At 53.5% G+C, this 12,387-nt stretch overlaps 1 protein-coding gene across 1 annotated transcript; it reads left to right on the top strand.

The window, feature by feature from the left end:
* Positions 1 to 118: 118 nt before the first annotated feature.
* On the top strand, positions 119 to 8,153 carry LOC120389014 (extensin-like). Its single transcript, XM_039511138.1, has 3 exons — positions 119 to 240; positions 5,759 to 5,966; positions 7,280 to 8,153. Exons 2-3 carry the CDS (start codon positions 5,815 to 5,817, stop codon positions 7,947 to 7,949), a joined length of 822 nt encoding a protein of 273 aa, XP_039367072.1. The 5' UTR covers positions 119 to 240; positions 5,759 to 5,814; the 3' UTR covers positions 7,950 to 8,153.
* The last annotated feature ends 4,234 nt before the right edge of the window (positions 8,154 to 12,387 follow it).

Genomic DNA, 12,387 nt, shown 5'->3' with positions numbered 1-12,387 from the left:
GCCTGGTTTTAATAGTCCATCAAGACCACAATAGACGTGACCTCACAGGGGAAGGGAGACCAGCGTTAGAATTGCTCATGAAAAACCCACATCTTTAGTGGACTTAATGTCTCAGGGAACTGGCCATGGAATCCGGAGCCCTTCACCACTATCTCTAGTGCAAATCCGGATGAAGTGGGCAGTGACAGTCAGTGCCATCCAAGGACTGTTTGTTGCCCAAGGTGAAACAAGTTGTTGATGGTAAGTTCAGTCTCTAGGGGATGAGTAGCATCAGCATAGGCTCTACCCATCAATCAACCTGCTCTAAATGCTGAAGAACGAATAAGCCACCAAGACTCATGTCCCCTCTTTGCTGTCGGGGATCCTGTGGATAAATGATTCCACTCCCCAGGACTTTTCAAGCTGGCACTTTTTGCTGGCACTACAATTAAACCAGCCACTGCTTTGGGATTCCTGCCTCTCCTCCCCTCCCCTCCCATTCAGCTCTGGGAAATGTCCCCCAAGAGCTGCCAGCTGTGAAAAGCGGCAGCAGCTGGAATGTGGGAGTGAGGGCAGAACTGATGGAAATAAAGCAGTGGTAGGCAGAGCATATCTGTTACCTTCTGGTGACCCGACACCTCCGGTTTAACCCCCTACATGCCTGGAATACCCTGTCCACACCTCTTCTGTCAACATCAACTCCTAACCTCAGGTTCCACCAGGGACTGCCAGATCAACAGCTGTAATGTCAAGAGTGGGGGCCTCGCAGGGGTATTTGGGACAGGATTCCTGGCTACAAACATGGCATCACGGTGGGGAAACTTTCTTATTCCATGCTATTTGTGTGCTGGGGCTAAACAGAGGCCTTCATGGGAGCTGAGGGAAACATCCAGGTTATTAGATGATTTTTGAATGGAAGTTTTCTTGAATGGACAAAATTTAATCTCTGTGTTTGGTCAGGTCTGGGACACTGCCAGAGGGAGATTGCGTACAGTGACACAGATCCAGGGGTGCTCAAAATGTGAAACTCCTCCGGCCCACACACCGACACAATATGGAGAAGGCACAGTAAACTGTCAGAGACAGACAAGGGAGAAAATGAAATCCCCTAAGACACCCGTGCACAAGATCACTTTCCCAAGGTGAATGCTTACCGGGCTCTGTGGCTGCACAGCGCACAGCAGAAGTGATTGTCGCCATTCTCCGTTCGGCACGGCTGCGTTGTCACGTTGTGTGCATGTGCCCTGGCAGGTAGCACCCGTGGCTGGGTCTGGCTTCTGAGCACATCCCTGCTGCTAGCATCACCAGTCAGGCCGATCAGCCCACTATAGGAAGTGTGAAGCTGCACCTGTCAGGCTCTCACCTCCTGGCATGCTGGGACAGCATGGAAGGGTCTGTTATCATGGTACAGGGGAGAGGAATTCTGCCTGATAAGATAGCGCTCCCCACTCAGAGCCAGCACCCAGAGCCTGTCTCGAACCCACTTCAAAGTGTCTGTCACCAGTACTGGCCCAAACTGCCTGACACGGAGCTGCTGGCAGCTGTCACTGCACCTCGCAGCTGAGGTGTCATACAAGACAGAACAGTGGGATGAGCCCAGCGCTCCACCGCAAACTGTCTACAGAGGCAGTGTGGCCTAGTGGATAGCTGACTGGGACTCAGGAGGACCTGGTTTCTAGTCCCAGCTCAGCCACTGTCCTGCTGGGTGACCTTAGGTGAGTCACTTCGCCTCAGTTTCCCTAGCTGTTAGATTGGGGTGATGATACTGACATCCTCAGTAAAGTGCTCTGAGGTCTGATGAAACCTGCTAGGTATTATTAATTATTATTATTATAGGAAAGATCCCCATTATTAGCATTACAGTAGCATCCGAGGCCCCAGAAGAGATCAGGGCCCTTAGTGAGCTGAGAGCATTGAGCAAACCTAAAACAAAGGACAGTCCCTGCCCCAAGGAACTTACTGGGTGGAAATGGGGCTGCCCCTCCCTCACCCGTGAAACATGCCCAGCAGTAGTGATGGGCCTCAGGGGTACCCTGGAGGGCAGCGGGATAAGGAGTTTCCAGGGGAAAATGAGTCCCCGGCGAGCAGGATGGGCTCTGCTGCCTGGCTCCTGGGAGGCCGTACTGGAGATCACTGGTTCGAATGCAAGCAGGGTGTCTATTAGCGCCATGCCAGTGCTACTGCAACAGTGGCAGTGTGAAGAAAAAGGTTGAGTGTAGACAAGGCCTAGGCACCCCTCTGGGGCCAGTCCTGAGGGGCTCCAGAGAACACAATGCCAGAACGTGAGAGTTTGCCCTGAACCTGCCTTTCCTACCTCGGCCCCAAAATACCAACCCTCCAAGAGGGATGGTTCCCTCCTCCCCACCCAAGTGATAATTCTCCAGCCCCCTCTCATGAGCTGTGGGAGAGCTCAGCCTAGTAGACAGTTCCACCGCTTGTGTCCATAAATCTTGCGAGTAGGCAAACACAAACAGACGCTATCCCACCCCAGATGGAACACATCAATCCCAGAGCCTTTCTTCTCCGACCACTTCAAACTGTCGTTTCTTCTGAAGCCACAAGAAGGCCCACTTTGTAAAGCAAATTCGTAAACATCAACTTAGCTTGAACGGCAAACAAAGGGGCTGGGACTGTTTTTAATTACTGGGTTTTTAAAAGGGCTGTATTCGGTTAATTACTTTCAGTTGTAAAACATTCTGCTGCCTCCAGCCCCGATCCTAGTTGCGTTGCTGATGGCCAGTTGGTGTTGGAAAGGTAACAAGGGCACGTGCATTTACCGGGTGTGCACGTGAGCACCCATGTATTTTATCGACCACATCCTCCCTGAAATACGACAGCCCAAGCTTTTCAGAAGTGACTAGCGATTTGGGGCGTGCAAGGGTGTTGGAAAAATGTGTATAGTAGGGGGTTCCGAGAGCCACTGAACAAAACTGTAAACGCTGGATGTGATGGAAACCACTTCAAGCTGGGGGGGGGCCTGCTACACCCCCAGCATCCCTGAGGGCATCTCAGTTTCCTTTAGATCCCAAGATGCGTGCTCAGCAAATGGAACCTCAGCTGAGCACCCAGACTGTCTAAACACTTTTGAACGTCTTGGCCACAACATTAGACTATATGCTACTTGGGTCAGGGACTGTCTTCTTGTTCCATGTTTCTACAGCATCTAGCCCTGTGGAGGCCTGGTCCGGGAGTGGGGCTCTTACACGCTATGATAATATATAATCATATGCATTCCTGGTCCAGAGGACACCGCAGTGACACTCTTGTCACAGTCAGAGCTTGGATCAATACTACCCCCCCCCCCGGGGCACATGATTTACGAGGAGTGGCTGAGGTAACTGGGGTTATTTAGTCTGCAGAAGAGAAGAGTGAGGGGGGATTTGATAGCAGCCTTCAATTACCTAAAGAGAGCTTCCAAAAAGGATGGAGCTCGGCTGTTCTCAGTGGTGGCAGATGACAGAACAAGGAGCAATGGTCTCAAGTTGTAGTTGGGGCGGTCTAGGTTGGATATTAGGAAACACTTTTTCACTAGTAGGGTGGTGAAGCACTGGAATGGGTTACCTGGGGAGGTGGTGGAATCTCCATCCTTAGAGGTTTTTAAGGCCCGGCTTGACAAAGCCCTGGCTGGGATGATTTAGTTGGGATTGGTCCTGCTTTGAGCACAGGGTTGGACTAGATACCTCCTGAGGTCCCTTCCAACCCTGATATTCTATGATACCCAATATCGTAGTAACTCTATTACTGCAGCACTTGGAAAGGAATTAAGAGTGTGGGGTGACTTTGTGCATTCATGACGTTTGCATACAGCACCGATTCTAATTGTGTCACTGAGGGGTCAAAGCCAGCTGGGAAGACCAAGCCTGTGCAAGTCTCTGGGATGAGAGGAGGGTTAAAGATAATGAGCCTGCAAAGAGCCATGAAAGGCGTCGTTAACAGAAACACCAACAGCCGGGAGCTGCTGAATGATCACGCTGAGTACCGTAGCGTTGTCCCAGCACCTGGCTCATACGGCAGGGGGAAAGAGAATAGGAGAAAGTCCCAGAAGCAGAGCCAGCTCCCACTGAAATCCCGGGGACTCTTTCCCTTGACTTGCATAGGAATTGGAGTGGGCTTGATGGGATGAAAGGAGAGAAAGGGCTAGAGAGCCCTTGGGGACCCCAAGCAATGAAGCCACCAGAGGCCCTCAAAAGCTTGGGGGTCTCACGGCTGCAACGAGGGGGTGGGGAAGGCAAACCGGGAGTCGTGGAGGGGGCGTCACCAAGCAAGGTCCATAGTGTGGGCTCCAGCGCCGGGAGAGGTGGAGACGGGTTTCATTAGCAGAGATCACTGCGTGTTGGAGGGGGGAGGGGGGGCACCCTGTAACTGACGTGAGGTGGCTTCTTTCCAGAGCTCTCACATACCTGCCAGCAGGCTTTCCCCTCAGGCAGAGAGACCTTCCGTTTCCTCAGGGCATGGTGCACCCGCACCTTGGGCCTGGCCAGCGACTCCAGCTCTCCATAAGGAACGAGGGGATAGGGCCTTCCCCCCCCATTTTAATTAATACTTTCCAGACGGTCTGCTCCGCCCTCCACAGTCGCCTCCCTGCAGCAGCCCAAATCCACCAGCTTTTCTCTGGCTCGGCTGCGTTTGTTGTGGGTCCAGCGTGGAGGGATTTCAAAAGCCGAACATTTGGAAACTCTCTAACGCAGAGGAAGGGAGCCTGGGGGCAGGGAAGCTCTGGGCTCCCTGTGTCATAAAGAAAGGGCATCATGACAGCCCCCCAGCGCGCCTTTGCTCCTCCGGCGCACACAGGAGCCCGCAATTCCAGCTGGGGATCGGAACGTAGGTGGAGGATGGAGGCTTGGTTCTGCAGGAGCCACGTCATTCCCCGGGGCTTTTCGAAACGCCCTGCCCGCTGCAGGCCCGGGGAGGCTATGCTGAAGTTTAATCACTAAGCCGAACCTGGAGCCAGGGGCCCAGACAAACCTGCCTCCCGAAAGAACCCAAACTGGGCAGAAGCAGCAAGTCTGACAACAGAAGGCCAGAGTGGTGAAGAATGGAGGAGAAGCAGGTGAAGGACTCACAGGGACGTGCTGGACATGGGCAAGGAAGTGGGGGTCCATGGCCACAATTCCTTACCAAAGAGGTCAGAGCTCAGTGTGAGTTCAGGGCACAGACTCAAAGTCAGTTCGCGTTTGATCTGAAGCAGTTCAGCTGGCCCATGTAGAAGCTACCATGCTGTGGCTCCCTCATGCACGTTGTGACTTTCGCATGACTTCTAACCCCTGTGGACACCGCTCAATGGACAATACTGCCCCTGTGAAGATGGCCACTCCCCTACCACCCATGGCTACTCTCCACCAGGCTGTCCCTGTCAAAGCGTGATGGCCCCTGGATGCTTTAAGCAGGATGATTCACCATTTTAAAAGAACATATATGACCTAAGGTAAAAGTATCAATTATACATGGTTCTGTTAGGAATAAGAACAGGAGGAGCGCTTACCTAGTGACCTTCTGCCAATGCCAACTGGGACCCCAGCGCTGTGAGCTTCCTCCTTGCAGTGCCCTGCCAGTGCCAGCTGGGACCCCAGCGCTGTGAGCTTCCTCCTTGCAGTGCCCTGCCAGTGCCAGCTGGGACCCCAGTGCTTGCGACTAGAAACCAAACTGCTCCACAGGAGGGTTTATCCAGAGCTCAGCAGTGGGTGGGTCACTTTTCTGCCAGCAGCCAGCGGCTGGTGATGAATGGCTACTCTCTCTGATTGAATAGCAGGAAGTTAAATCTTGTTTCTTTGCATTCTAGTCTGTCGGCTGGAACAATCGCCCACCTGTAGCACCGCCCCTGGGTATAAATAAGGAATGAAATCAGCCCTGGCAGGGGACTGGCCTGCATGCCCAGAGACTTGCCAGACATTGTACAGCCTCAGGAGACAGAGCGAGCTGGGTACCGTGGAGATACACGCAGGAACATGTGGGCTGGTGACAGCACGGATGGAGGCACATCGACAAGTGTGGGTGGAGGAGGGGGCTTGTTTGTGCCATGATGCTTGTGTGGAGTATGCACGTGGGCAAATGTGCAAATGCAACTGTGCACTTGGAGGTGAGCGTGCAGCCTGTACACACAACTGTGTATTCGTGTGCAAGGGATCAGTAGTGGCAAGTGTGCTCCAGCATGCAACAGGTATACGCAACTGCGTGCAAATGTGTGAGTCTATGCCGGCGTCTGCTGGTGCGTGGGCTGTATACACAACTGCGTGCCTGTGGGTGTAGGCGTGTCATGGAAGACTGCACGGGCCCATGGCATGGATACACAAACGTGTGCAAACGTGTGGGTAGCTGCAAGGCTGCACTGGTGTGCGACACATATACACAACTGTTAACTCTTAATTCTCCAACTTTAGATCTTGCCGCATTCTCTCTCTTCGGTACTTTTCAAACCAAAGCGCTGTCGTGGAATCCCACGTTCTCGCCCTGCCCTCAGCCCCGTGCACCATTAGCTCACCAGACAGCAGGCTCAGGCCAGCCCCCCCGCCCCCTGTGTGAATCTCTCGAGGTGCCAGGCAGCAGCTGCCCTGAGTTTGCTGGTCGGGCGCAGCTGGTGGCCCAGCTGAGGAAGAGAGTGAGAGGAAGCTCGCTGTGAAAGGAGCAGGCCCCTGCGTGTGTGTCACAGGGAGGGGGTGGGAGACACCAAGACACACACACACAGAACGCCCTTGTCTCTGCAAGAGGAAAGAATTAATTGGCCGGGGGAGAGAGGCGGCAGCGAGTCAAAAGCCCCGAAAGGCCAAAGACAAGACTCCCCTCCCGCCCCCCCGCCGCATCCCTTGGAGCGACCCTGTCGCCTTTGTGCCGCAAGCTAGGCTGAGACAAGGGCGTCTGTCCAGGCACAATGTCCCCCACAGAAGGATGAAACAGAGCCCGAGCTTCATCTAGCCTCCCGGCCCTTTCATCCCTCCTCGCACCCTGGGGATGACGTGACACTCCCCACCCAGCCCCACACTGTAGGGGACTCTTCTCCGGGGCCTCCTTCCAGGCAGTCACTGTGGTAACAGAGCCGCGGCCACGAATGCCGCTTCCCTGTTTGTTTTCTCTGTGTCTCTGTAACGGGGCCTGGCGCTGGCCTCCTCCCCGAGCTGGAAGTGGCGGGTATTCACGGCCCAACAGTTTGAATGAAGCCAGATCCCCAGGCACATTCTTGTGGGTCCCCCCCCTCCCCTCCTTTGGCACAAACGAAAGGATTCAAAAGGAAACCAGGCCTGGCAGCCGTGGGGGGAGGAGGGAATGGGGAGATGAAAGAGGGACTCGCTCCAGCTTTCCCTTCCAGTTCCCACACTCCGCCAGCCGCTGCAAATCTGGTAATCGTTCCCAGCCGCACCTGGAGGAGTGAGCCCGGGCTGACAGGGCCGGGGAGGAAACCGGGGCTATTTATAAACGGATGGGAACAGCTCCTGGTGCAGCAGCAGGCCCCCGGCCCAGCCGTCGACGAAGTCATCCCATCTCAGATGCCCGACATGCCGGAGCCAGTTGGTGAGACAGCCGCCCTGTCCCCATTACAACATGCTCTGTCGCCGAGCCAGCTACCGCCTCCCGTACGCGGCCCCCGGGCGCAAGCCATTGCCAGGACAGCTGCCCCTTCTCCAAAGCGCCTCACGCCAGCGCCCGTTGCCGAGACAACCCCCCAACCCAACGGCCCCACTCTCCGGACGGCCGCCTGGGCGCCCATGCTGGAGCTCGTCCTTGTGCCACCCCGAATGCACCACGCCACAGAGCCCAGCAGGGAGACAGCTGCCCCGTCCCTTATGCCCCACGCCAAGACGCCTGCCTCATCCCCAATTGCGAGGCACACTGGGGCAGATCACAGGAAGGGAGGAATTTTCCATTGGGAGCAGTGGACACAACATGAAGCTTCCGCCCCACTCAGAGCACCAGCTTTAGAGCTCTGCCCTGGGGCACTGCCATTCTCACTGGCAGGGGATGAGAAACCACCAGCGTGAATGAAAGAAACGAGTTTAGGCCTTTCCCACTGTTCTCCCATTTTCCTCTCCCGGCTCACCCATTGAGTGACAGCAGAAAGCTTCTGGGCGAGGAAGACTAGAGCTCTGCAATGATTCATGCCCCTGGGGCATGTCGAATGGCACAACTCTCCCCAGCCACGTGCAGAGGACACACAAATACCCCAATGGCCACAACAACAGAGATCAGCTTGGTGTATAGAGCTCAGACAGAGGAAACTCTGTTTAGCATGAAATAAAGTGAAAGTCCCACGTTAATTTCACTCATTGCAGTCTGCAAATAGTAATTCTGATTATAATGAACTTCTGCTGAGGGTGGCCTCCTGTAATGGAACAAAACTTCGCAGTAACAATAATAATACCTGGCTCCTCTATTTTAATTTTCAAGTGCCCATCACTATAAACATTATAAAGGGCTTTCACTGGATTTGTGTGTGTGTATGTCTCATATATGCCATAGATGCATAAATGACACATACACACTCATTTAATAAATGAAGCCACATTATACTTGTGAAACACTCAGTTTAAATTTTCCCTCATTGATACTTGGTTCAAAATTATTCACCCGATAATTTCTCTGGATGTTTCTTGGGCTACAGAATGATCCTGCTCCACAGACTGCGTGTGAGCAGTGTTTTAAAACGGACTTGATTGGTAAGTTTTGATTGGGAACAAGTCACATGGTATGTTTCCAACCCCTGATTGGATAAGTGTAATTAGAATCAGATTTTTGATGCTGATACCTACACTTATAAGGTCAGAATTCATTTCCTCGAACATTCAGTAACCATCACTTAATATTTGCTGTTCCCATGAACATTCCTGCCAGTAAATGTGTTGAGTAGAATACTTATGGAAAGTGACCACAAAAGGGAACAAACAGAGCTGAGACAAATCCCAGGTTTAGTGGTGTGACTTTTCACAGTACACACCCACCCACAATGGTCTAGGGCCCTGTGCAACCAACAACCGGATTTAAGAAGGATTGTCGCTAACACAGTTCAGCAATCTGGGCTGCGCCAGAACTGTAAAAATGGAACTCACAGGGGCCGAATGATGAGTTCCTTTTTGTAGAAAAGAATCAGCAAGGAGAGATTGTCAGGAGGGAGGAAAACTGCACTGGACTGAGGGAGGGAAAGCACCACTGTGGGGCAGGCTTGTTCCAAGCACTTTGCTGATTTTCTTTTTGAACTTAAACTGCGCCCGTTAAGTGATGTCCTTCATCCAGGAATCTGAAAACAGTTGTGCCATTCTCCGGCATTTGGAGACTCACTAGGTCTCCCCTGGTGGCCACTGTTGTAATTTCCCAACTAAAGACCGCTGCAACCCCCCGACCGAAGCCAGGCATCAAGTGATAAAACTTGAGTCATGAATAAAACTCCCAGGAACAAAAAAATCTCTGACCAGGTCACTCACTGGGTTGCAGTTGAATTAAACAGACAAATAAACTTCTAAAAAGGCAGATCTCTGGACGTCAGTTAGGTTTGCTCTGGGTGAGATTATCTGAACCCTGCTGAGTTCGGGACGTGAGTATGTATCTCTCTGGTTTCTGACCAAAGGCGAATGCTGATCATGCCTCCTGCCTAAAAGGCTTTTTCCTTTCGTCCTAGGGGTTACCCCTCATCTCAGACAAACCGTGGGGTGCACCAGCAGCTGCCCTTCAGAAAGGCAGGCCCCTCAGTCTGACTTTAGGGTAGGGCTGGTTTAAAGCACACACCTTCGCTAGGGCGTTGCAGACCCATGCCTAGGGCCCCACAGTGCCTATTTAGGGACACTCCCGGCTGCATTGGCTCCTAGCTTCAGCTCCATATAAGAGCAGCATGCCCTGGCCGTGATCATGACATAGCTTCAGGCAGCAGGCTGGCACTCCGCCCGGCTTCCAAGCAATGCCCTGAAGCAAAGGGGAGAGAACAGAAAAAAAACCACACCCATGTTTGATTTCAGTCTGGTCGCTAAAGGGTTATTATCTAACGGTGTGGACGCCAGGCTGTACACATCTACACCCAGCTGAGTCGTGGTCAGCTTGATGCCATCTAGGCCGACTGTTCACAAATACGATCACCCCGCGCACAGGACGGGACTGAGCGGGGTAGAAGCATCACAGTTTGTCCACCCCACTGGCTCTCTACCAAGGGCACTACAGAGGAAGCCGGTTACAGGATGGTGGTAAATCCTCCTTCCAAGCTGGACTCACCCCGAGCCGATTCTTGGCAGAGCGGGAGAAACTGGTTTCCTGCGCCAGCTGCACCAAGCAGTTCCGCACATGCTAGGTCGTGACCTGGCTCCACAGGTGGCCCCCTCCCACCCTCCACCCCCAGCCCAACCCACCCGAGCTCAGGCTGAGGGCACCCCGACAGAGGCATCAGCAAGCACTGCTATAAATAGCCGCATCAAAGGAACGAGATGGCCAGGCTGCCTGGATACTGGCAGCAGCCCTGCTCGTGCCGAAAGCTGGTGCCCGCGGCCTGGTGGCCTTTCCCCGCTATTCTGGCCATTGCATTAGAGGCTGCTGCAATGCACATACTCCCCTCTCTGCACTTGCTGCCCAGAGGGACCTAATGTGGGTTTGAGGACATGCCCCTGCCATGTGATAGCTCAGCGCACCCGGTGTAACCCGCGCTCCCGGTGTGGCGCTCTGCCCGCTCCGTGGCTGTACACCAGACAGAGCTTTGGGGCTTTGCAGTGAGCGAACAAAGAGGGACCCATTCGTTCAGGCCAGTAGAGGGCTGCACTTTTAGGTCAGATGTCCTACAGCTGACAGCTCGCCTAAGGGCATGGAGTTACACCAGCAAGCAGCCGTCGAACAGAACCACAGCTCACTGGGCGCTTGTGAAGACAGAAGTTCCATGACGTACATGGTGAGCTCCGCGGGGCAGGGCCCACCTTGTCATTTAGTGTTTGCACCGCACCTAGCGCAAGGGGGTCCTGGGCCATGAGGTGCTACAGGGGTACAAAGAACAAACAGGTTACATGTTGCTCTACCTTGGTTTTATGCGTCACCTCTCACCGGAGGATCTCAAAGTGCTTTACAAGCATCACATCTATGCCCCCAGCCCACGTGGGGGTAGGTAAATATTCCCCTCAGTTTGCCTGTATGTTAAACAAGCTAGTGGCAGAGCCAGGACTAGAACTAGGCCTGATCCGGTCCTCCGACTACCTCGTGGACCGCTGGACATCGGTGGTGTTTCACTCTCAGGGATGAGCCTCGCCAGAATCTTCACCTTCAATTCCAGTCTCATCACCGCCGCCGGCTTATCATTTAGCCTATTAACATGCTAAGAACCGATTACTTTGCGAACATCTGTCCTGACAGCGTATGACTGACAGCGTAATCATCAATCCGCTTCCCCACCACCCCCAATCTTGTCTTCTGCAGAGACCCTTTTTAAAATAGGCTTGTTGCAAAACCCCCATGAATTCTGATGCTCTAAAGAAAGGTGAGACACAGGCAGTGGAATAACCATTAATCCTCTGCACACAAAACCATGGGTCTAGTGGCAGTTACCGTCTCTGCTCAGTGACACGCCTGCCGTTGCAGCCCATTCGCTCCCGAACCTTGGACAGTTTGTTGTCGGGTTGGGCCCTGCTCCTGCATGCTGCGCCATGTGGGTGGGGACCATTGAGCTCACTGGAGCTCTGTCTGTCGGTGTCCACCTGCACAATGCAGTTTCCAAGGCTGGAGGTTTAGACCGGAAGATCTTGAACGCCGGCAGGGACGTCGGCTGTAGCTTTGCTAGTGCACTCTGAGCACTCCCAGTTGTGCAGTTTAATTAGCTTCAGGCGGTTGGTATGAGAATATGCAGCGCTGGGGAGGGATGCTTGAAAGGAATCACACTAAAAACAAGTGCGCATAGGAATGCTTTCCACTAATGCTTTCGGCTGGCCTATGCCGATGACGCTGTACTTAGACAAGGGCAGTGGTAGGTGGTGCTCACATTAACTGCTGTTCAGACAAATCTGGTGCTTCTAAACAAATCTCCTCCCAACAGGCCTTTTCTCCCCCTCCCCCTCTGACGACTGGTGGAGCGTCTGCTCGATGGAAGACTTTTGCCAAGTGATATTTTTATCCAGGGTTTGAGGCACGAGTCCAAATGACAGCAGGAGATTGTTGCTCAGATAGAGACGGCACCTTGGGTTACACACCACGTCTCCAGCCACTGCCTGGAGAGCCCCAGCGCTTCCCAATGCTTCTCCAGCTCCCAGAATGCTGCTTTAAACCATTTCCCGCCTTCCCTCCGGGTGGCTGATTGGCCCTGGGATTCCCAGCCCTGCCTCCTTATTCTACTAAAACATCTAGGAGGGGCTAAGCGGGGGGTTAACCCCTTCCTGGCTGGCAATCAAATAGAACTTCTGTGGCCTGTCATCCCCTGACACCCGCCCCCCCCCGCCCCCAAGGATTCCAGCAGGGGACAACGAG

Source organism: Mauremys reevesii, linkage group 23, assembly GCF_016161935.1.
Source record: "Mauremys reevesii isolate NIE-2019 linkage group 23, ASM1616193v1, whole genome shotgun sequence".
In the NCBI taxonomy this organism is placed as follows: domain Eukaryota; kingdom Metazoa; phylum Chordata; order Testudines; family Geoemydidae; genus Mauremys; species Mauremys reevesii.
The sequence above is the reverse complement of the archived record's forward strand: the minus strand, read 5'-3'. Positions and strand labels throughout refer to the sequence as shown.